At 46.3% G+C, this 22,136-nt stretch overlaps 1 protein-coding gene across 13 annotated transcripts in view; it reads right to left on the minus strand.

The window, feature by feature from the left end:
• ADGRL3 (adhesion G protein-coupled receptor L3) overlaps window positions 1–22,136 on the minus strand; it is a 275,585-nt gene that overhangs the window by 57,491 nt on the left and 195,958 nt on the right. For 12 of the 13 annotated variants that reach the window (XM_059818013.1, XM_059818014.1, XM_059818015.1 and 9 more), the window contains 5 exons: window positions 16,226–16,409; window positions 15,286–15,408; window positions 12,810–13,018; window positions 11,938–12,114; window positions 382–591 (listed from right to left, as the gene is read on the minus strand). In XM_059818013.1, the coding sequence (XP_059673996.1) occupies window positions 382–591; window positions 11,938–12,114; window positions 12,810–13,018; window positions 15,286–15,408; window positions 16,226–16,409 (903 nt within the window). The remainder of the gene's footprint in view (window positions 1–381; window positions 592–11,937; window positions 12,115–12,809; window positions 13,019–15,285; window positions 15,409–16,225; window positions 16,410–22,136) is intronic. The other variant, XM_059818018.1, reaches the window with a different exon arrangement.

Raw genomic sequence — 22,136 nt, forward strand, 5'->3', positions numbered from 1 at the left:
TTTTTCACTTGGAAAATGTGCATCAACTATTTTAAAATAGACACGTCTCTGCATATATAAATTATATTCAGAGATACAAAGGTAGGTATGTACTCAATCTGGCAAATAAACATATAAAGATGCATATAGTGTAAGCGCATTTTTACAACCTGCTTATTAAACGTATGCACACATGTTATTTACAAACAACGCACATACAGCCTCTGAAATCCCAGCAGGCATCAGCATTTGACTCCCTGTTAACAACCAGGGGCCCGATTCTGTGAGGAATCATGCATGGAATTAAGGCAGCGCTGGAATATATCTCACTGCATGGTCAAACATCCCATACGCACTGAGACGAGAGCCTGTGGTGGGAGCAGAAAGTGCTTTGCCTCTTACCGGCTGGTCAGTCCGGTTGATGCCGATGAGGAAGAGGAGTTCTGCCACGAAGAGGCTGATGCACAAGTTCTTGTGAATCGTGTTGCGGTCGCTCTGCAGCCCACGGAAGAAGCAGAAGGTGAAGATGCAGATCAGGAGGCAGACCAGTGAGAGCAGGATGCCAACCCACGTGATAAAGTCCAGGAGCAGGTCATGGACCGCATCGCTGTGCTGGAGATAAAACAAAGAAAAATCATCACTCGCATGCTGCATGACTTCCAATCCATCCCAGACACAGAGTGAGGTTGTCTGAGACCCTTCCCCAAATATCTGTATCCACTCACCAAGCTGTGATGCGAGGGACCAGTAGCAAAAAGACTAAATGGACCTAGCCTTGAATCCTGCAACAAGAAAGCTGCAACCTGAAACACAGACTCCAAAGCGTCTGGCAAGCTGCAGGTGCCCTGAACAGACTCAGACCCCAAAATACCCTAGAAACGATGATGCTGTTGTTGAAAATACCGAGATGTCACAGCTAGTTTTGCATGCAGCTCCATCTTTCATAAACACGGCAAAGGAGCAGACACACAGCATAAAGAACCATCGAACACTGTTATTCGAGTGTAAAAATGTTTCATGCGAATGACATCGTGAGGATTACAACCACAAGTCCATTACAACCATATACCAACAGCAAAAAAAGACTCTCTTTATATGTTCACAGGGTCGTATGAGCTTGGAGGCTTTGGACAGAAGGAGATTGCTTAAATGTCCTTTTTTTTTTTTCACGAGGAAGGAGAAAGAAAGTTTGATTTTTCTTTTTCAAACCCTGGAGCTATATTTTAGAACTCCTGGGAAGTCAGACTGATCCCTGGAACGCTACCCAGAAAAAAAAAAGACAGACCTTTTAACATGAATTTGCTTTTAAATTGTAACAGAACAGTGATTTTAAGACAGCCTGGAAAGTGAGTGATTCCCTGTGATGATCTTGTAACACGCTTTTACCCCAAAGCCATGCAAACACGGCCATCGCAGTGGCAAAGTTAGGCAACCCAGCAACAAAGTTTTGCAAGGGGCAGCGGAGGTGAGCCTTGGCTCTGCTGCTAAAACATCGTGGGCTTGCTCCCGGGCTTACACTGCATGTCCCTCCCAGAAAGAGGAGGTGGGTGCTGGGACCCTGACACTGAGGGTATCCCACCACCTTATTCCTTATTCAGGCTGTAAAACTCGCCCATAACTCCCCAAGTTTCCACCAGATGCGATGAAATTAGAGATCTCGTTACTTGGTAAAATGTAAATAAGAAATGAGAAATACACGGTGAGTGACGAGACGGCTGCTCGGGGCTAAGTGGCTGGAGTCAGTCAGCCGAGGGAAAGATCGGCTGGAAATCTCTGGGGGCTTTTCAAAAAGACCAGAGAGGCTTGAAACCCAGATTTGTGGTCCACCAGGCTGTGTTATAAGTGGTATTCACATTCCCCTCCACTTCTGGCATTTTGATGACTTAGGCATTATGTAGGCTGGCAAATACAATAGTGTCACACTTCAAAAAGCCAGGACAAACTGGAAAGGTTTTCCTCCCTGTGGGATAAAAGCTTATGACAGATGGAGGGAAAAGGTGATTAATTTATCCATTTTCTTTGCCTGCTTGCCAATGATAAAGCCACATCAAATGTCAGGCCTTTCCTGATATACACTCTGCTATGTCAGCACCCGTGAGAAACAACTCAAACCTTTCAGCTCTTTGGCTTTATCAGCGTGAGTGATAGGCATCAAATGATAACGAAAGATGGGGAGCGACTTTCCCGTCCATCTCTTCCATGCTGGAAGTTTTCTCTCTGGGGAGACTTGGAGGTGGAGAGACAACGACTCCTTTCCCCAAATGCTCTTGCAGCTCTTCCTGAGTATTTCCAATATCTAAGGAACTAGAGGTCACAAGTCCAACAGAGAGGCAAGAAATCATTTTGTGCTTACTGTAGATCATGACAGAAATGCCTATTCCAGCCAGCTCCTCCAGCAGCACCCAGAAAACTGAGAAGATGAAGCGCACGTCGTTTTCCTGGCAGCTGCGCGTCGCTTTATCTCAGTGTCGTTCCGGCTCATCCATCCCTCTTAACTCAGTGCGAAAAAATGTTAATGCAAACCTTGCACCTTGCAAATCATTCTTTCTTTCGTCCGAGGCTGCTGGGGAAAGGCAGAGAACATCTCCATGAACAGCCCCACCAGCTCACCTGATCAGATCGCCCTGCCAGGCTGAAGTGCCAGGAGCTCTTGGGCTGGGTGAGTGGGGTGAGGCAGCTAAGGCGGGGGGCTGCAAGGAGAAAGAAAGATGCAAAGATGCAGCTTTGGCCAGGTGCATCCATCCCATCCAGATGTGGCCAACGGCACAGACTCATCTATCCCAAGGCAAAGTTAGCCTGGCACAGGGAAAGCTCTCTGAGGGCTCCTTCCCCTACATGAGATGAATCTTGCAGGTCTCAGCTCCTGTACCTCTATCACGAAACAGTAACTCTGCTAACTTTAAGCACAACGCAGGAAAATCAGGGGAGTTTTTGCTCCCGGAGAGGGATCCTGCCGTCTAGGTTCACGGTCTTCCTCAGGGAAGTGCTGCTTGCCCACAAAGCTCACCACGCTTAGTAAGAAATGGAGACTTCCTTGCTGTATTATTATTATCACTCCTACTACTCTTCTTTTTAATATTAATCGTAATGATAATACTGATTTTATGTACATAACACCCATCCCTGGAGTGCTGGGAAACAACCATATAAACAACTTCTCCGTAATTACAACCTCCCTCCCCAAACTCAACAAACTCACAAAAGAACAAACAAAAAGGAATAATAACAATAAACCGGGAACAAGAGCAATTTAAAAACACCTCAGGGGAAAAAAAGTATGAACTTGTAGCTTTTCTAGTAAAGTCCAAGAGAAGAAGTGAGCTGGATTTCAAAGGCTGGGTGCGCTCCGTCCTCTTTGGGATACCCAATTTCGGGTGCCACGGCAGAGCCGATGGGTCAGGGAGGAGTTGTTAAGCACTGGCACCCTTCCCGTGGCAGTGCCGACTGCCCCCAGGCCAGGGACACCAGCAAGTCCAACGAAAGGGAATTTGCCTTTTGCTAGAGACTGAAACTTGTAAAATACTGTGCTGCCACAGGCCACAACACAGAATAAGATGTGAAAAGCAGGAATTGCCATAATCACTCCTCAATGCCACTAGATTATCCTTGCCATCACCCGATCGCTATGTGACAAATAAGGGAGCAACGTACCTGGTTCCAGGGTTAAGTATGATAAATAGCACACTGAGGTTTTTGTACCTGGGTCGCAGTCTTCGAGTCTGGTCCCTCAACCGCAGACATGCAAGAGGAACAAATCTTCTCTTTAGCCTGCCCAGCACCGTTTAAGTACTCCCCGACTGAGGATAAAATAGCTTTGACGTATGTGCTAATGACACACTTCCAGCACCCTGCAAGCCCTAGGGTCCCTAAGGCATGCAAAATACATCTGAAACCACCAGCGTATCAATAACAGTCAACTCTCGCTTCTCGATAATCTCCCCAAAGACCTCAGCAATCGGAAGAGCCCTTTGGGAGATACCTGACGTCAATCCAAGGGACAATTTCCTGACAGCATCAATCAAACATCTCCTTGCTCAAACGCACCATGGCTGTCAAGACCGGTGCTACACGGCCCCGCATGCAAGCCACTGACTCTTCTTACCACTGAGCTACGCTAGCTTTACAGGTAAGCTGACACGCAGATGATTTTCAGCACAGGAACGACTTATTGAGTCATTGAAAGAAATAAAATAATCCACTTCAGTGAAAGGGTTTCTATATTAAGTACATTTTATATTTATGATTTAGGCATGAGCCTGTCCCAAAGCCCAGTGAAAGAAGATATCCCTGGCTTTGGAATAAAGCCTCGCTTTTGCTCCGGAGGGGCCAAGTGCGGCAGGAGGAGAGCGCTGATGGAAACCTGTGCAGGAGGAGTTACGGGAGCCCTGGTAGCAACCACAGCAGGGTGAGCAGGCAGCCTAGATATTATCCAGGCTGGGAAAATCAATGAGCAGCTCTGGCAGCGCCTGTACACCAGAGCTGAGCTAATAAAAACAAATCCCAGGGAATGTCAGCTTATGACAGAATGGCTCTCCCCGAGATGAACAGCCATTTCCTCCCTTATTAAAAACATCAGTAGAAGAAAACAGCAGCCAAACCAAGCTGCCAGCAGCAAAGGACACATTCCTTTGCCTAATCTGTCCCTCCAGGAATGGAAAGAGTAATATGTTTGGGGGTGGAGGAATAAGCAAGCAGTAAATAAAAACACAGTGTCATTGATGAGCGCAGCTATGACCGCTCGGTGCCCAGTGGGAGCTGGCAGTGTGCTGGGCTGGGCAGAGACCCAAGTGGGACAGGTTGGAGCTCCTGTGCGCTGCTGATGCTGCTCCTCGGATCTGTAGCTAGCTGGGGCCGCGCGGGCTCCCTCTGCCCTTTTTCCCCCATCGCTGGTGTTGAGAGAGGATTACTGCTACGGCCTCGCTGTATAATGCTTCGTGGGTAAGTGCGAAGGGCTACTTCAGAAGCAAATGGTTTTGTAGATGTGCCAAAAGCATTATCTGGGCTACGTGGACCAGGAGGAAGCCCCAAGGGCTCCCGCAGCACATCTGGGCTAGCTAATGGCATCACCTGCCGCGGCTATGCAGGCACAAGAGGTTTCGAGGGGACTTTCCCCTCTCTGTGGCCAAGACGGATACGTGCTGGGGGGATCCCACTGCTTTAGCACCCATCCTCTCCCTCTTCCCCAAGGATGCACCGAGGGAGGCAGGGAGCTCTGCTCCACAGCGGACATAGCACCCACGGACCTGGTACGTATGCCTTCTGTGCTCTGCAAGGGCGATGCTGCCATGAGCACCATCAGGTCCTAACCCAGGAATAAAGAGAGCTTAATTCGCACCTGAAGCCCCTGTGCAACATCACTGTCTTCTGACTACAGCCATTTAAAATAAGGCTGAGATCCCCGAGCATTCCTGCAAGGCAATTTAGCCACCCTTCCTCTCCTTGCCTTAGCCCTCAAAGCTGCCTTCATATTCTGCACGGGCCGCACAGACCATCTTCCTCCTCCTCCGCCTTCCTCGGCAAGATGAAAAACTCCTGGCAGAACCCCTTCCCACAAACTTCTCCCCAAAATGTAACAGCCTTCCAGTGACTGCCAGAAGCAGCAGCCAGCGCAAGCCGCAGAAACCCCCACAGCCAGAATAAAGTGATACGGGGACAGGTGTGCACAGGGAAATGGGTACAGACCTCAGCTCACCACATGTAACGCTACTGTGGATACGGCGTGTGGCAAGAGCCCAGCGTTTCCATCGTACTCACCGACACTGCTGCAACCGAGATGCAGCCGAGGTGAGATTCGGTTGTGGAGAGGAGGAGAGGCTTGGGACAATAATCGCATCCATCATCCTGCCCTCCCGTGCTGGCTGGATTTAGTAAAGCGGCGCAGCTCTGCTTACTCGTAAGGCATCTCCAACCTGAGAAATGAGCTACGGTGGCTGTGCCAAACAGTGTAGACATCTACCCAGCCAAGCTGCTGGCTTGTTAATTTGAGTTCCCGGAAAAAATCTGGTCACAGCATCGTCAGCTTCTGCTGTTGCACGGATGGTCTTACCCAGCCAGGTGCCAGGAGACAGCTGGGACATGGCTCTACCACGCCACGGCCACTACCTTCACCTCGCGTTCACCCTGCTCCCAGCAAGAAAGGAAGGGAGTAGCAAGAAATAGGGCAAGGCTTAGTGCTTGCCAATGGGAGCTACTTGAATTATGCATTTTAGGACAGAGGATCAGGAAACCCTGTGAGGTGATGCTGTCCCCATGCCCTGCGGCACAGCTCCTTCCTGTGCAACTAGCCCTGGCTCGCAAATCGGAGAGTCAAGAAGGGCGACGCTAAGCAAATACGTACCCGTTGGACTGGGTGGAAAGCAAGTTGTGGCTAATACGCTGCTGTGTGCTCAAATTTCTGAGCACCTGTAAGCGCTGAGCTAAGAAACTGCAAATTCAAGGGCTCAGAGTACGTCTTTCTGAAGCAAAGGTTCTAGGTGTTTTCAGGTTGGACACCCAAAAGTGGTTACCTGAGAAGATCTGGGCCAATGCTTTGGGGAACACACAGGCAAGGAACAGTGAGACGTCCAACCCGGCAGAACTAGAAACAGTAAGACAAAACTAGGGCTCAACCCAAAACAACGTGTGTCAAACTGAGGGTGGGGAACTCAAGGAACTCCCTGGAGCACCTTACTGCCCACCTAGACAAAAAGCTCAAGGACTGCTACCAGGTACGACTCTGAATCGACCCTGTAGGCGTAGATTACTTGACCTAATAGGTGTATTTGACCTAAGGTATAACCAAATGTGCTGTTTACAGCTCTTCATTCTTGGAGTTCATCGAAGTCACAGATTTCTTTTCCTAACACAAGCTCAAATACTGATGTATTTTGAATTTTAAAATCTCATTGAAGACAAGAACATTTAATAACTTCTCCGCTTAATTAAAACAGTTCTTATGTAATAGCATATTAGAATAAGTTACCTTTTGCAATGTGTAAAATATCTTTTTTTTTTGAGAATTAACCCCTTGGATGGTACAAAACCATTTGTCTTGCAAAATTCATTACCTAGCAGTTTCAGTAATTTAATCCTGTAGTTAGGGTGTTTTTGCAATCCTGCACCCACTTCTGCTTTCATTCACTGCTGTTCAATCCCACAAGTGCTAATATATGGATAAGCCAGCACTGCAATAACATCAGCTTGCTCTTTATATCCGAAATGGCTGTATTGCTTTAGGCAATAGACCACTGCATTCCATTTAGATTTCATATATTTTTATTCCTTTCTCTCCTTAGCTTGCCTTATGCTTCCATTCCCCAAATAATTAGCACAGTGTAGCATGTTTGTGGTATAGAATAACATCTGAAAGCTCCTGATTAACTGCTACAGTTAAAACACCTTTCTTCCCCCCGCCCCCGCCCCCCACCCCGTTTCTCTCTTGTTTCATTTATTTATTTATTTCTCAAAGACGAGTAAGCTCTGGCATTGACTACATACAGATAAGCAACATTTACCTACCCTGAGGTACCTTTGCTTATTCTGTTTTTGGGTGGGTTTTTTAATTGCCTTTTCCCACCAGCTCTGAACTTGTTTTCTGGCTGCGTATTTTTCCCATGGTACATTTAAGATGCATCTGCTGTAATTAATATGATGCAAAGCACAAGCTTATATGAAAAACAGCTTGTAAATTTTGAATCATTCTGCAGCAATTACATAGGTAGAATGGCTTATTTAACTATGGGCTTTGTCCCATGGCATGGGACACACCACGTTTTTATAGCATTTAAGGGTCCTAACAAATATCCTACCGATTCAAACAATACATAGATATTTAACATAGATCTCATCTATGTTAACCGTATCTCATAATTTAACACAATATCTATGAGACTGTATTAATTTTCCCACAACACAGGCCAAATGAACTTCTTAGCTGATGAAAACAGTGATTTGTTTCCAAGTCTTAAAACCTCTCTCCAAAGTGAGGTTCTCCTTTTTCCTGGTAAATTGTCCGAAAGGACAGCGAATTCTGCAGGTCTGTAAGGTCATCTCTTGCCAGGAGGATGCATCAGTGAGGTCCGGCTCACAGGTCATTACGGTCCTGCTGCCCTCTTCCCAAGCTAGCTGGGGCTCTGACAGCAGCTGAAGGGGTACCTGTGGGTGCAGGTCCATCGCTCTTCCCAGCAGCTATGCATCCTGCCTGTGTGCACAGCAGGCTCTTGGTCTTGGGCACCGTTATATCTCCCCCCCTGAAATATATGGGTGAATAAGAAACTCCGGGGCCAACTAATTTTAACAGGCAGAAAGCATCTTCAAATTAAAATCTCCTCCTCTTAATCGGGTACTGTCCTATTAAGACTGGAATTGATCCCAACAACTTCTACTCTTGAAGCACACCAATAAATCCCTGCCGCTGTGGTCAGCCAATGTCATTTTCTGCCCCTTCAGACAAAGACATATTGCTGTTTCATGCTAGAGAGCCAGGTGGCCATCAATCACCTCCTCAGCGGCGCTACCTTCCAGCTCCGCCTTGCCACATACACTCCGCTAATAATTAAATCCCAGCCCGCAACTCGCAGAGCAGACACCGAGGTCTCCTCCAGAGAACACGCTCCTTTGCCGTGCTATAAGGGAGGGAGATCATTCATGACCAGAAGTGACACTTGTCAAATTGGTGCTGGCTTTTTATTACGGAGCAGGACTCCGATGTCCGCTCCCCACGATGCCCGGTGTTTGGTCTCATTAGGTAGGCTGCTGTGGATACTCATTACACAGAAGGATGCTCCCTATGGATCCAAAAATCCAACAAACTCAAGTCAGTAAACTGCAAATCTCAATTACAGGAGAACATTGTTTCTGTTGCAAAACTGCCAGAATATTATTAATTACTGTGTGTATGACTATCCTCTTTAGGGATCCTAGTCACTGGCCAGAACATCGCTGTAAGAGGTCCTGCACAAGCCACGCAACATCCTTTCCCCAAGGATCATTCCACCACCAAGAAGACTAAAAGGTCTTTGAGGCAAGGAATGCCTTTTTGTACAAGACACGAGACAACAAAATGGCTCAAAAGCATGCCTACGAGAGATGAGTGCGAGTCAATGAACGGAAACAACCCCCGTTTATTTTTAAACCTCCACCTTTCCAAACCAGCAGGTGTTCTGCTGCCAAGTCTTTAAAATCAACTCATTGCAACAGCATAAGGAATGTCATACAAGCCACCTCCCAGATCTGCCAAGAGCCACACTGCCAGTTCCACCAGCAGACCAGAGCGGGATGGTGCCACCAGGAAGAGCAAGGTGACGAGCAGCTGGAGGGCAGAGTTGCAGATGTTTTTCCCAGTACGCACCTGCCTTTGCCCTCGGACCGGATGATCACTAAAGCAGACATGCCAGGAAGCTGTCCGGTTGCATCAGAGTCAAAAAAGTGGAGCCAATTTGGCTTTTACAGCAATGATACTTTGGCAGCAGCCAAATGATAAAACATGACCTGAAAGTCTTGAGGGCACTCGTTAACACACGGAAACACCCACCAGCTAATAGTGTGCTGGCTTGGCACTCGGGAAGCTTCCAGCTGTAGCTCTTTCCAACCTGTTGGCTGAGCATGAGCAAGCAAGGGTCTCACATTCTTTTTCTGCAAGATGAGATAACAGCAGCGCTGTGAGTCTAATGAGGTTTGGGTGAAACGCCATGTAGACAAGGCTGACCTACTTGCAGTTTGGGAAGAGGCTTGTTCGGCGCTAGCCTCTATCTGCACCACACAGCGGGGATCGCCCTCATTCACATCAGTGGAGTGGAAAGCTATCTGCATTTCCCAGGTGCAACCTCTGACTTCAGTGACTCAGGTATAGCTGTTAACTCCAGGCAGGTGATAATGAGCCAAACACATGTCTCTTGAAAATTCAAGCAGTTGTAGGAAACTGGCAAAACCAGACTCGGACTGCAGAATGCCATTAACCTGTAAACATGTGCTCTGAATAGGCCATTTCTTCAGACATCTCCCAGGATAATGCCACAGCCATTTAATGGCACGTCTCCTGGACCGGCAGTGACTCCTGCAGAATACAATGGATACGTCATCCTGCAGCAGCAGCAGATCTGTCCTGCCCCTCTCAGCTGGACGCAGCTGTTGTGGCATATGTGCTGCCAGGCTCCCGTTTCTTTCTTTTGCAGAGCTTTGGTCATGCATGACGGTGCTTTAATATATATTTTTATTGCAGCTCTTTGCATTCCTCTTCAGATTACCAAGTGAAAGAAAAATATACGAAGGAATGACACCGGAAGCCTAATTGAGAATAGGTTTTTTAAAACCATAATAGCTTTTGTGGTTATGCAGCCAAGGACGTGGCTCTGAAAAGTTCTGCCTGCATGGAAAATGCCAGATCCGTATCTAGCTCAGAGCCATGGATTCTGCTGCAGTGCCAGGCACATGAAATGGAGAGGCCGCAACACAGAATATCACTAGGCCAAAATCTTTTGGGCATCAGGGCCTTCTCCTCTTCTTTCTACAGCAGCTGAGGCTGTTCTCAACCAAAGACAGCCAAGACAGCTCAGGAAATGGAGGACCATCTCAACCATTCTCCTGTTCTTGAAGAAAATCTCCAATGTGCACTTCACTCCCCGAGGCGCAGCTACCATGAGGAACATCTGTGCCCAGGTGGCCAAGAAGGCCAACGGCATCCTGGCCTGTATCAGAAACAGTGTGGCCAGCAGGAGTAGGGAGGTGATCGTGCCCCTGTACTCGGCGCTGGTGAGGCCGCACCTCAAATGCTGTGTTCAGTTTTGGGCCCCTCACTACAAGAAGGACATTGAGGTGCTGGAGCATGTCCAGAGAAGGGCGACGAAGCTGGTGAGGGGTCTGGAGCACAAGTCTTGTGAGGAGCGGCTGAGGGAGCTGGGGTTGTTCAGTCTGGAGAAGAGGAGGCTGAGGGGAGACCTTTTCGCTCTCTACAATTACCTGAAAGGGGGTTGTGGTGAGGTGGGTGTTGGCCTCTTCTCCCAAGTGACGAGTGATAGGACAAGAGGAAATGTCCTCAAGTTGCACCAGGGGAGATTTAGGCTGGATATTAGGAAAGATTTCTTTCCTGAGAGAGTGGTGAAACACTGGAAGAGGCTGCCCAGGGAGGTGGTGGAGTCACCATCCCTGGAGGTGCTCAAGGAACGTGTGGACGTGGCACTGCGGGACATGATTTAATGGGCATGGTGGTGTTGGGTTGATGGTTGGACTTGATGATCTTACAGGTCTTTTCCAACCTTAATCATTCTGTGATTCTGTGTGATCTACTTTCAGGAGTAACTTCTTTAGCTCCAGTGGGGATAGTCATGTGGGAAGCCAGAACTCCATCATGGACCTAAATGCAGGCAAGGGAACTAGCTGATCATGTTCTGGCCTCAGGCAGATGTACAGTCTATGCAGGTTGGTATAAGGAGCTTCCCTTTTACGTGTAGCTCGCTGTCACATAGTGAGACGCAGAGTATGTATCTTTTTCCCCTAGTTGGAAGCTGGAAAATACTTTTGGCTCCACACGTGCACCTCACACAAACACGTGTGGCAGCGTATCTGCAGCTGCTGCAAGCAGGACACACGACTTGCACCCCACGAGGCAGGCTCTGCATGCTTCCGTCCCCCCACCCAGGGTGCTCCCTACTCCCTGGTGGCACAGTGAGGACCCCGCAAGCAACGACCCAGCCAGGAGATGTTCCGCACCAGTAAGCAAAGGACGTGGCAACAGCTCGTTCTGCTCACCCGTCATCCTCAGCTCAGAGCTGCCCGTGCCAGGAGCTCAAGACAGGCTTTGCATTGGTGTGACTATCTCCTGTTTCACCATATAACAGAAGGAAGATTTACAGCAGATGGTTTCTACCGTTCCTGTCACACAGCAATTTCCCTGCTCAGCTCCATTTGCAGCAACAAAATGGTGTTACATTGGCCACTTTTCCTGCCCAGTGCATCGGCAGCCTGTGAATCTGCAACGCCTACCTTAACTTCCACGTGTGCCATCAGGACCGCAAAGTTGGTTAGGTGATTGCAGGAGCATGTGGTGTGTGTCTTGTTAGTTGTCAGGAGGCGACATCCCTGGGTGGACCAATACCCTGTCATTGTACGCTTTGTATAGCTCCAGAACGAACAGTTCGGATTGAAATTCTCTTCTGACTGCTGCAGGGAAGAAATGAATAAATGCTATAAAAATGACAGGGTTTCAGAGATTTCTAAATGCACTATTTTTTTTTTTTGCAGAGGCACTTTGTAACTCTCACCCTTTTAATTTTGGATAAACAATCAGCGGTGGTTTATACGTCAAGTGTTACTTGCCAATACCAGAGAAAGTTAGATTGTTGCTGCTCTCTTTGCTAATGCAAACTTGGTTCTTTGTTCTTGATTAATTTCAGCCATAGACTAAATCCAGCTCTTCAAAATCAGATTGCTTCATTTGCATTGCAGAGCAGAGAAATTAATTGCTTTAAGCAATCAACTTTTGCAATGACTGTGCTTGGCTAACAGGAGGACTAGCTGTCCTTTTTCACTGTAATTCCACTTTCCTCTAATATCCCCTGCCACCATGATAAAATAATATTATGGCCTATTCTAATATATTGGTAGTTTTTAATTACAGAATGACGTGTGTCAGCAACTGAGCAATGGGCACCAGCTCAAAGGAGACTCTTTCTTTACTTTTATTAATGCAACGTAAAAGAGACATTCTCCATAAATAACACAAAGTGCAAAGGAACAAATGTGTAATTCAAAATCTAATCAAGGACTGCTGGGGACCTCACATCAGCAAACTTTTGCAACACTTTGTTCTAGAAATTGAAAAAAAAAAAAAAGAAGTGCTTTTTGAACTCACTCACCTTGATGTGCTTGACAGTAAACACCACGGGATCAGCTAAGTAAACCTTATTGCTGAACTCTTTGTTTATTGCTGCCGTGATGACAGGGGAGTTGACAATGACGGAGTGATTAGTCGACATTGCTTCTGTTCCCAACTTCATGCTGGCGTTCTCCGTGGAGAGATAGGTGCCCAGGTTGTTGTACAGCACAAAAGCCACCCTGATTTCACCTAGAAGAGCAGTAAGAGGTTAGATACCCAGGTCAGTGCACTGGGTTGATTGTTTTTTTTTTTTTAGATGACAAATCTCTTCTCTGAACCAACTTTAAAACTTCTCTGAGAAAACGCGAAAGGGCCAAGATGTGGCATATGAAAACTCACCTCCTCCTGCCAATCCCAATGAGCACCGTGAGGTGCAACAGGCGGTCCAAGGATAAGAAGGGCAGAGCTGCCTCTCTCAAAACAAACTTTTACAAGGAAACAGATCGGTGGAAGACAGACGGAGAAGGTGGGCTTATTTTTGGCGTCAGTAGGTGTACTGGCTCCAGAGAACAGAGGCCAGGTGGCCCATTTCTCACCTGACACAACGCTTCATTCTCCAGGCTATGCTTGGGAAACTTGTTCGTTCTGGCCTGTCGCACAGATGCAGTATAAAACTATAATTTAGTCCATTAATAAATTAAGGCTACCTCAGAAAAGTGTGGGGACAAATCTGGGAGAAGGAATCCAAAACTTCCCCACACAATTCCAATCTCATATGAAGGGTAAAACAAAATTGCAGAAATTTCATTAAACCAATATATTTCTTTTCTTAATTTGCCAATCAGATATCCCTTCTTCCACAAAAAAACACCATTAGGGAGTCTGCAGAAAACCCAGGCTACCAGCCAAATGTTCTTAACTGAAACCATCCAGTTTGCCTTCCGTTTTGCACATTATTTCGCAGGCTATAAATAAGAATTGAATGTGATTAGTTTGCCTTTGTATGTATCAGTTGTGGGGAGGTATCTTTGTTTCTGTAGGCATCACCCCAGCTTCTGAGGAAGGTGAAGCATTGATGACTGCAAAGGTCCTTCCCAACCTAAATCCTTCTATGATACTCCTACAATAAGAAATGGCCTCAAGTTGTGCCAGGGGAGGTTCAGGCTGGATATTAGGAAAAATGTCTTTACGGAGAGAGTGGTGAAACACTGGAAGAGGCTGCCCAGGGAGGTGGTGGAGTCACCATCACTGGAGGTGTTCAAGGAACGTGTGGACGTGGCACTGCGGGACATGGTTTAGTGGGCATGGTGGTGTTGGATTGATGGTTGGACTTGATGATCTTACAGGTCTTTTCCAACCTTAGTGATTCTGTGATTCTGTGAATTCTATTTCTAGCTCTTTGGTGACCTCTGGGCAGGTGCTAAGCTGGTGCGAATTGATGGGTCTCTCCTGATTCGACCAGAACTCCAGTGATACCATGCTTAGAAATAGAGACTTCCCCTTCCTCCCTGCCAACACAGTTTCATGTCCCCTACAAATCTCCAAAGCCCGCTAGCGGAGTGAAACTCCTGCCCCACTTGACTGAGTTGTCTGTAAAAGAAATACTCCTCTTCAAATCCTCCATGCAAAGGTACCATACCCCATCAAGGAAGCCAATGGCAAAACTTTCTTTCTGAACCACCAGACCAAACTTTTCTCTCAGTAGCTGTCAGAAATTTTTGGCAGTTTTAACGCATCTGGTCGGGCTGTAATACTGCCCTATCACTCCAGGTTTTGCCTGCAGTGATCAAAGCCCATACTAGAGTGCCTTTCCCCTGCACACAGGTTAAATGTGAAAGGAACTCAGAAATAGGAGCATGTTAGTAGGAAGCCTGGAAGTTTCAAGTTGGTCTGTAGCAGGGTTGTAGAGATCAACAAATGTGTCTGCTCAAATTCCTGGTCTGGAAATAAATGGCTTGGCAGCATGAAGACCATTCACATATAACATGCACTTTAATTTACGCTATATCAGGAGGTTGATAAGCTTCAGAGAGAAAGGCACTGAAGATTTAGCCTCATAACAGTTAATCAACCTTTTCTGCCATGTTGGCTCATTATTAATATTTGCTACTGTTGTTTATTCCCTCTCCCTTTTCAGATTATTTGTATAGTGCCCCACCGTGAAGCAGTTTACTCAAACAAGCCTCTTATCCCACCTGAAGCCTCCTGCTGAGGACAACAGCAGTTAAAAGCACTTCTCTGGACTCAGCGCTGTGCCCCAATGTCCACGTCACATAAGGATCTGATGCATTTTTACCAGCACATAATACTTTCGAAGGCTGTGAGTCACGTCGCAATATACTACATTCCCAGTCAGCCAACTTAGCTTGCAGTCAAGGGCATGAGCAACTGATGCTACCGTTAATTCAAATATTAACATAGCAATTAATAATATACTTACAACTGGCTAAACACAAAACAATGCCTAAAGCATGACTGATTCATGAGGCCGGCGCAGCCGGAGGTGCTGGACCTACCGTTTCGACCATTTTGTTTCAAGGTATTTGCTGACAGCTGAATGGCGCTCCCGTGGCCCATGTTCTGGGGAAACTTCAGATCTTCCAGATTCCCATCTGTGCTTAGTCTCGCAACTTCCAGCTCTGTTTGCAAGAGACACCGACACTAAGAAAAATCTCTACCGAAATAATCTTCGACACGATACTTCAAAGCTACAAAATGGTGTTCCAGACCATCTGAGAGCAGAGGAATCAACTTACAATGTTTCATGCTAGACTCTGTTTGGGCTCCTATTTCTTTTTAAATCTTTGCCCTGAAGAAGTTTTAAATTTAATTTAAAAAAAAAAAAAAGGCAAATAAATTTTACTCTCTGTGGAAGACAAAAGACAAGCAGTTCTTGTAAACAAGAACCTCAGGATATTAAGGACAATGGTTAAAATGAAAATCTGAAAATGCTAGTTCTTTGCCATTGGCGATTGGTACTTCTGTAAATGTTATCAGTGCTCGGGATCTGCATTCATAGAAATAGAAAGAAGAGTTGTTCTCATTTTACATATGCACTGTGGGAGTGCTGGTGCTTTCCATCATGCTTGTTTTTTAATTAAAATCAACAATCAGCCAAATAAAGACACAAATTTGTATGAAATGAAACACAATTGCATTACGATGAACAATCTCCCTGTGAAGCGGTGCTCTCACTGCTCTAGCGCAGATTTTGCCCTCAAAGCCAGGAGTAATAAAGGCAGGTTAGGTGCTCATTTTCCATGGGATTTCAAGAGCAGAGAGCTGCCTTATTCCTTTAGGCTCTTTTGGAAAGAGTTTTAAGTTCTTCAGACAAAGGGCCAAGACATATCTAACAAATTGCTCCCCAGTTAATCTAGCAGCCAAGACCGAAGCCAGGTTTCCCAGCCTTTACTCTCCCTCCGACTGCTCTCGATATTTATGGGATCTGTCCCTTACGGATGTTGTCAGTGTTTTCCCGAACAATGTCCGTCTTCAGCAGGTTATCAGCCAGCACGAAGGCACTGTCCTCCACTGTGTCGAGTAACTTGGTGGCTGCACGCTGCTGTTCGCTTGCGTTCAAGTCTCTCCACGCATTCAGAGCCTGTGGCTGCAGGAGGTTGTTCACCGTCTCCACCATGGCCTGCAAGGGAGAGGGATCGAGTGAGAAAGGCCGCTAGTGAACCTAAAGCACTGTCGAGACCTCTGACATACGCTCAAGTCCCATCCTCCACACACATCAGTTTACAGGGAGAGGACAGCATCTCATTTCCCCACCCATTGGGGCAGCCTGCAATGGAGCTAGGCATCATTTGTCCCATCAGATGGGAGAGGGAGGAAATGTTGGTTTTATTCTAAACGCAGGCTGGGAATAGCGCTTTTCTGCTTCCGTGGTCAGCAGTTCTGGGCTTGGAGTAAGAAGGAATTAGGGGTTGGGGTGCGGGGGCGGAGGGGAGATGAGGAAATCATTAAGGAAACATGCAAGAAAATAGGTTTCAAAAACCCATCTGTGAAGCAGGTTGCTGCTATCTGCAGCACCAGAATTCAAGAGTAGGGCTGGGGCACCCAAGGAAGGTATTTAGTATCTGCAAGGGCTAGGCTCCTTAGAGCATTTCCCACCACATAACCCCTGGCAGGCAGTCATGAAGATACAGGGATAGCTGAGTTACGCCACTTCATCCAGAGAAGCAGCAGGTGCCCGTAGAGATTTAGTTACGACGCTACATTTCAAATCGTTCCATGCAGGAAGGAGCCAGCCTTGCGGTAATAACCTCAGTCCCTCCTGCGGTGCACCTTCTGCCCTGGGCTGCCACGCACAACCAGCTCTCCCATGGAGAACTTCCCACAGGTTAATCTGGATGCGCATCCAGGATCACACGAAACCGCGCTGGCCTCATGATTGCAAAATTACAGCAGTAGAGCCTACCCAACCTGAAGGTTTTGCTCAACCTAAAACCCCCGCTTAGTTACTAACCAGAGCTGACTCAACTACCTTCCAGCTAACGTTTTTTAATGAGACCAGCTGTACCAGTTGGTAGAACTGATTGTGCAGAGGAAAAGGAGAAAAAAAAAAAGGTACTTTGATCATGCTTTCTTCTTCTGGTTACTGTCTAGCCACCAGGCAGGCCTGCCCCACAAAGAGACACCTCCACTGCCAGCTAACGCTGACTGGAGGAACCAACCTTCCCTTTGAGATGAAGTTGCTGTTCTTGATAATTTTCCGTATGCTGAACGCGTGGGCATCAAACACAAATCCCTGTTCTGCGAGGCAAGGACAGTCCCATGGGATTTCAACATGTTGCAATCCTAAAGGATGCCCCGTCGGCTCACTTTCATGGAAATACTTCAGTATTCACTCCTGACGGTGTTTCTGAACCCAGTTGTACAACATGATATGTGAAAAGAAGATAACGGCATGGCCCATTCTCCAGCAGAGCCCTCAGGAGGAGTGTTACAACAGCAACACATGGCACAGAGGGTGTGGGTCATCCTTACTCACTCACCGGCCATGGTGGGATACAAACTTGCAATGGGAGAATATAATCACATCACACCACAATTTGATTTTATTGCTATATCCAGGTGAGCTTCAAAAAAAATTTCAATTACAGCAAGGTTCAAGGACATGCAAAGACAGCTAGACCTGCCCCTGCTGATGCTTTTAACACCAGCAAAGACATTTCACTGAGACATTGCCATGTGCATCTTTGTCCTAAACGTCCTTGAGGTTGGAAGGTTTCTCGTACCACCATGGTTCCTATTGGAAGACTGAGCCAGAATGGGGCTCTTTGGACAGTACAAAGCTCCTACTCTCCAACCTACATTTATTCATGATCAATTAACTCATTTGTTCTTGTGCCAAACCTCTCCTGTACCTTAAACACATCTTCCCCTCCCTGGCAGCTACTGCCCTGGTCCCTTGATGAACAGACATTTCTCCTGAGCCTCACAGCTTGGTTTCCCAAAGTATGGAGTAAGCCATGCTTCAACCACTGAAGCAAACCGAAATGGCTGCAAATCGTGTCCTCTAGTGCTACTGCAAAAATCTTTTTCCTGTCAAGCCTTTACAATCCCGGACTGGAATCCCTTTCTCATTTGCTGTTAAGTGGAACTTATTAACCATAAATCAGTATCTTAAACTGTTTATTGAACTGATTTTTCTAAATAGTCTAAAAATCATCTTAACACATTTCATACACGCACACGAAAAGCTGGTTGACCTTAATAGTCGAGAAGAAATACTAAAAATCCATAGCATTTAAGTGTGGGTTTTTGGGTGTTTTAAAATCTGGAAGACTGATCTCTGTAGCTCTTAATAAAATTCCATAGTTTACTTTGGTAGCTTATCTCTTTACAGGCAAAAAGGAGGTAGCATTCTTTTCCAGTGACCAAAAAGCTTGACTATTGTGGTGTGCAGGTTTTATACAACATGGTGTTTTCTTGCAAAGATTTTTTTTATGCAGGGAAAGCAGAAAATGAGGATTTTTTTTTTTTCCCTTTCAATGTTATCACGCAGACTACAATTTGCCTTACTTCCATTTAGCTCAGCTACTAATGGTGTCTTTAAATCTCTGCTAAAACAACATCCTGGGTACTTTTATCAGTATCTGAATGGTGGAAAGAGTCTTTGCAGCAGATCCAGCTCCTGGCTCTGGATGGAAAGGTAATGCCTATTTGCCCAAATATGAAAGAGGTGCCGAAATATTTATGTTACGGTGAAACATGTGCTGCAAAGATTTTTCCCCAGATTAATAATTTTTTCTAATGCTTTTTTTTTTTTTTAAATCTGTATGCATGCAAAGTTTGAGCGAGAACACCAAGTAGGCCTAACGTGCTGCTTCCCGCACAATGCATACTCGCCACCCAATGGAGGTGGTGCTGGTGAGCATCCATCCTCTTGAAGTGACTAACCTGAAACCAGCCACTTCGCATCACTTTGGATCTGGGGTCTGACGCGAAAGCTCCAGAAAGATTTCCAAGGACTTTGGGTCAGGTCCTTAGCACGTATCTGAACAAAGCTGGTAGACGGTCTTCATTGGCATTACATTCGAGATGAATTTAGTCCATAGCTTTTCCCAGAGGGTCACTCCTCTCACCTGTCTCAGTGCATTAATCAAGTGTTCCCTGCATTATATTTCTGAACGCAGCACTTCATTATGGCTGAGTGCTGCGGGCTGAAGCCAAGGAGATGAGGTGCTAATGAAATGTTTGCATTTTGGACAGGAGCTGAGGTAGGTGTTTAAATGAAACAAAACGGCTGTTAAAGCAACAGTGTCTCTTGAGACAGAGATGCCAACTGGGAAAAGTTGGGCAGGGGAGCGGGAACTGTGGGAAGGCAGGCACAGAGGACAAGCCTCGGCCTGTGTCTTTGCGTATAAGCTGAGCCGTCACGGTTTAGGTGGGTTTGGCACCTGCTCCAATGACTCTGTGGTCTAATGAAGCTCCAGCATAGAAGAAGCGGCAGTGCCAAGCTCCCAGGAAAGCCTCTCAGTGGCCAGCGGAAGGAGCGTTAGCCTTGACGGAGGACCTTTGAAATGAAGAAGGCATGAGATAGGGGTGCTTGAGAGCTGATGGTGTGACAGGTTTTACCTGAGATCTCTGGTGATCCTGATAAAGGTGGGGACTTTCAGAGGGAGCTATGAAAGTTCTGACCTAGTTTCATCCCACCTCACTTCAAGAATTTAACATGCAGCCAAGTTGGGAGCCCAGGCGCTCTCTAGTTTCTCTCCCCACTGAAAGAAGAAGGAACTACAGCAAGTATTACCTCCATTTAGGTGGCCAAAGTCATGTGAGATTAACCCTGTCCCTGAAGAACCCAACACCTATTAAAGGATGCTGTATGTCTACCTCACTGAAGACCCTGTTCTTACTTCCCAAGCTAAAGGACTTCTGCTGCTGCGGTTTTCTTCTCTTCCCCTGCCTGATCCCTCTTCCAAATGCAGCTCCACTGGGTGACCAATTTCCAAAGCACCCTTGTGAGCCTCATGCAAAATAAAAATGTGGGGCTTGGAGCCCAAACATACCTCAACATCACCCACAGCATGGCACCAAACCAACGCCATAGTTGCTGGGGCTTAACGAATAGACAGCACAAGCACACATAAGCCCAGGGAGAAGGACAAAAGTAACTCAAATGACATCAAGGGAAAGCTTTCACAAGGCATAGCTTGCTTGTCTGTAGCAAACATCAAATGAGGGAAGAAGGGCATGGCAGAAGGGACCCAAGAAGGAAGACTTTCCGTCTGTCTTTCTATCCCGAGATATGTAGGTGTAGCTGTATGCTGCCTGTGATGTCAGGGTACCTATAAATGCAAAGTCAAACCCCCTAAATACAAGCCCGTAAAGAGCAACCATCCTGGGTCAGAGAATATTAGACTCAGTGGACCTTTCATGTCTCTCACAGTGGCGACAATTGGATATCGAGAGAAGAGCAAGAACATGCCAAGCATAGAAGGGAAATCCCATGATGGTGATCCCTTTCATTACGTGGTTATACAGCACCACAGAGTGTACATTCCATGTAAATAAATGTTAATAAATTGCAGAGGGAGATTTTTTCCCCCAAATAAGGGCATATGCTCATGGTTTCTTGATTTTGTCCTGAGGTTACAAAACAGAAACAAAATGTAAACCTTCCTTCTCAGACACTTACAAATTGGTATTAAAAGATGTATTGTCAAAAGGCAACTAATTAGGAGTCTTACAGTAATTATACATCACTAAAAGGCCAATCGTACATATCCCATTGATTTCCTTTGTGACAGCTGCTTCATTAGGTAAAAATGAATTTTGCTTGTTCATTTATTTTTATCTTCTCCCCCTCTAGAAACATCTGGTTACAATATCCAGCTATGTGACCCACAGTTTAAACCTAGGACGGGAGTATACCTCCAGTGATACCACACCCATTTATTTATCTCTCACTGTACCAACATCCAAAGCACTGCTCTTTGACAAGAGCAGATTCTGCAATGTAAAATCTGTCTTTAATTGGGAGTCAACACTGGAAATCACCGAGAGATGTTAGACGTACTCATCTCATTACCAAATCTAGGACCAGACTGCATAGTGCTATGGTGCTCACGCACAGAAACCCTAACCTTAGAAAACCAGCAGCTCTTCTAGACTTAGGACCTCTCTAAACCTTTATTGTTAATTTTGGCCTCTTGCCGAGCAGCTGATGGAAGGACAAAAAGCCCAACAAACTTACTACCGGAGAAAATACTGTTTCATGGCAAGTGAATACCAACAGGCCCTACGGGGAATATTGGTTGAATCCTTCACCTGAGTAATTTTCACATACGCAGTTTGTCCTTCCTTAGAAAGGAGCACCTCCTTAAGAGGCGATTGCATACACGGTATACATCATTTTGCATGGAACCTACATCAAGGTCTTACCTCCTATAGCAGCTTTGGGAGAATGAGGACAGTGGCAGAGGGCATTAAAGCACCACTTTTGCAAAGACATCTCTAATTAAAATATCCGCATTTTATAACTTTCAAAGCCCTGTCTCATAATGCTAACACTTGTCACAGGAATATTTCATGCAATGCACATTAAAAAATTAGGATAGAAGGAGCTGCAGCAACAAGGCTGTGCTTTGCATCAGTAGACTGAAATCACGGCTGGTGCGTGAAAGAAGCAGTGTCGTACAGCCACCCCTGTACCAAAGGTGTTTGCTGGCACAGCCTCATCAAAAAAGGTTTGCTCACCCTTTCTGAGAAGAGCAGCGCTAAGACCGTAGAGTGCAATCACACAGACACAGCCTCAGGCTGTGCTTACGGTCTGAGGTTCTGCTCCTGCCTGAGGTCTCCAGGTACTGCTCCAAAACAAGTGCGTCATCATCGTTATTTGAAGCGTGCAAAAACA

This window comes from Gavia stellata, chromosome 5, assembly GCF_030936135.1.
Source record: "Gavia stellata isolate bGavSte3 chromosome 5, bGavSte3.hap2, whole genome shotgun sequence".
NCBI classification, from domain to species: domain Eukaryota; kingdom Metazoa; phylum Chordata; class Aves; order Gaviiformes; family Gaviidae; genus Gavia; species Gavia stellata.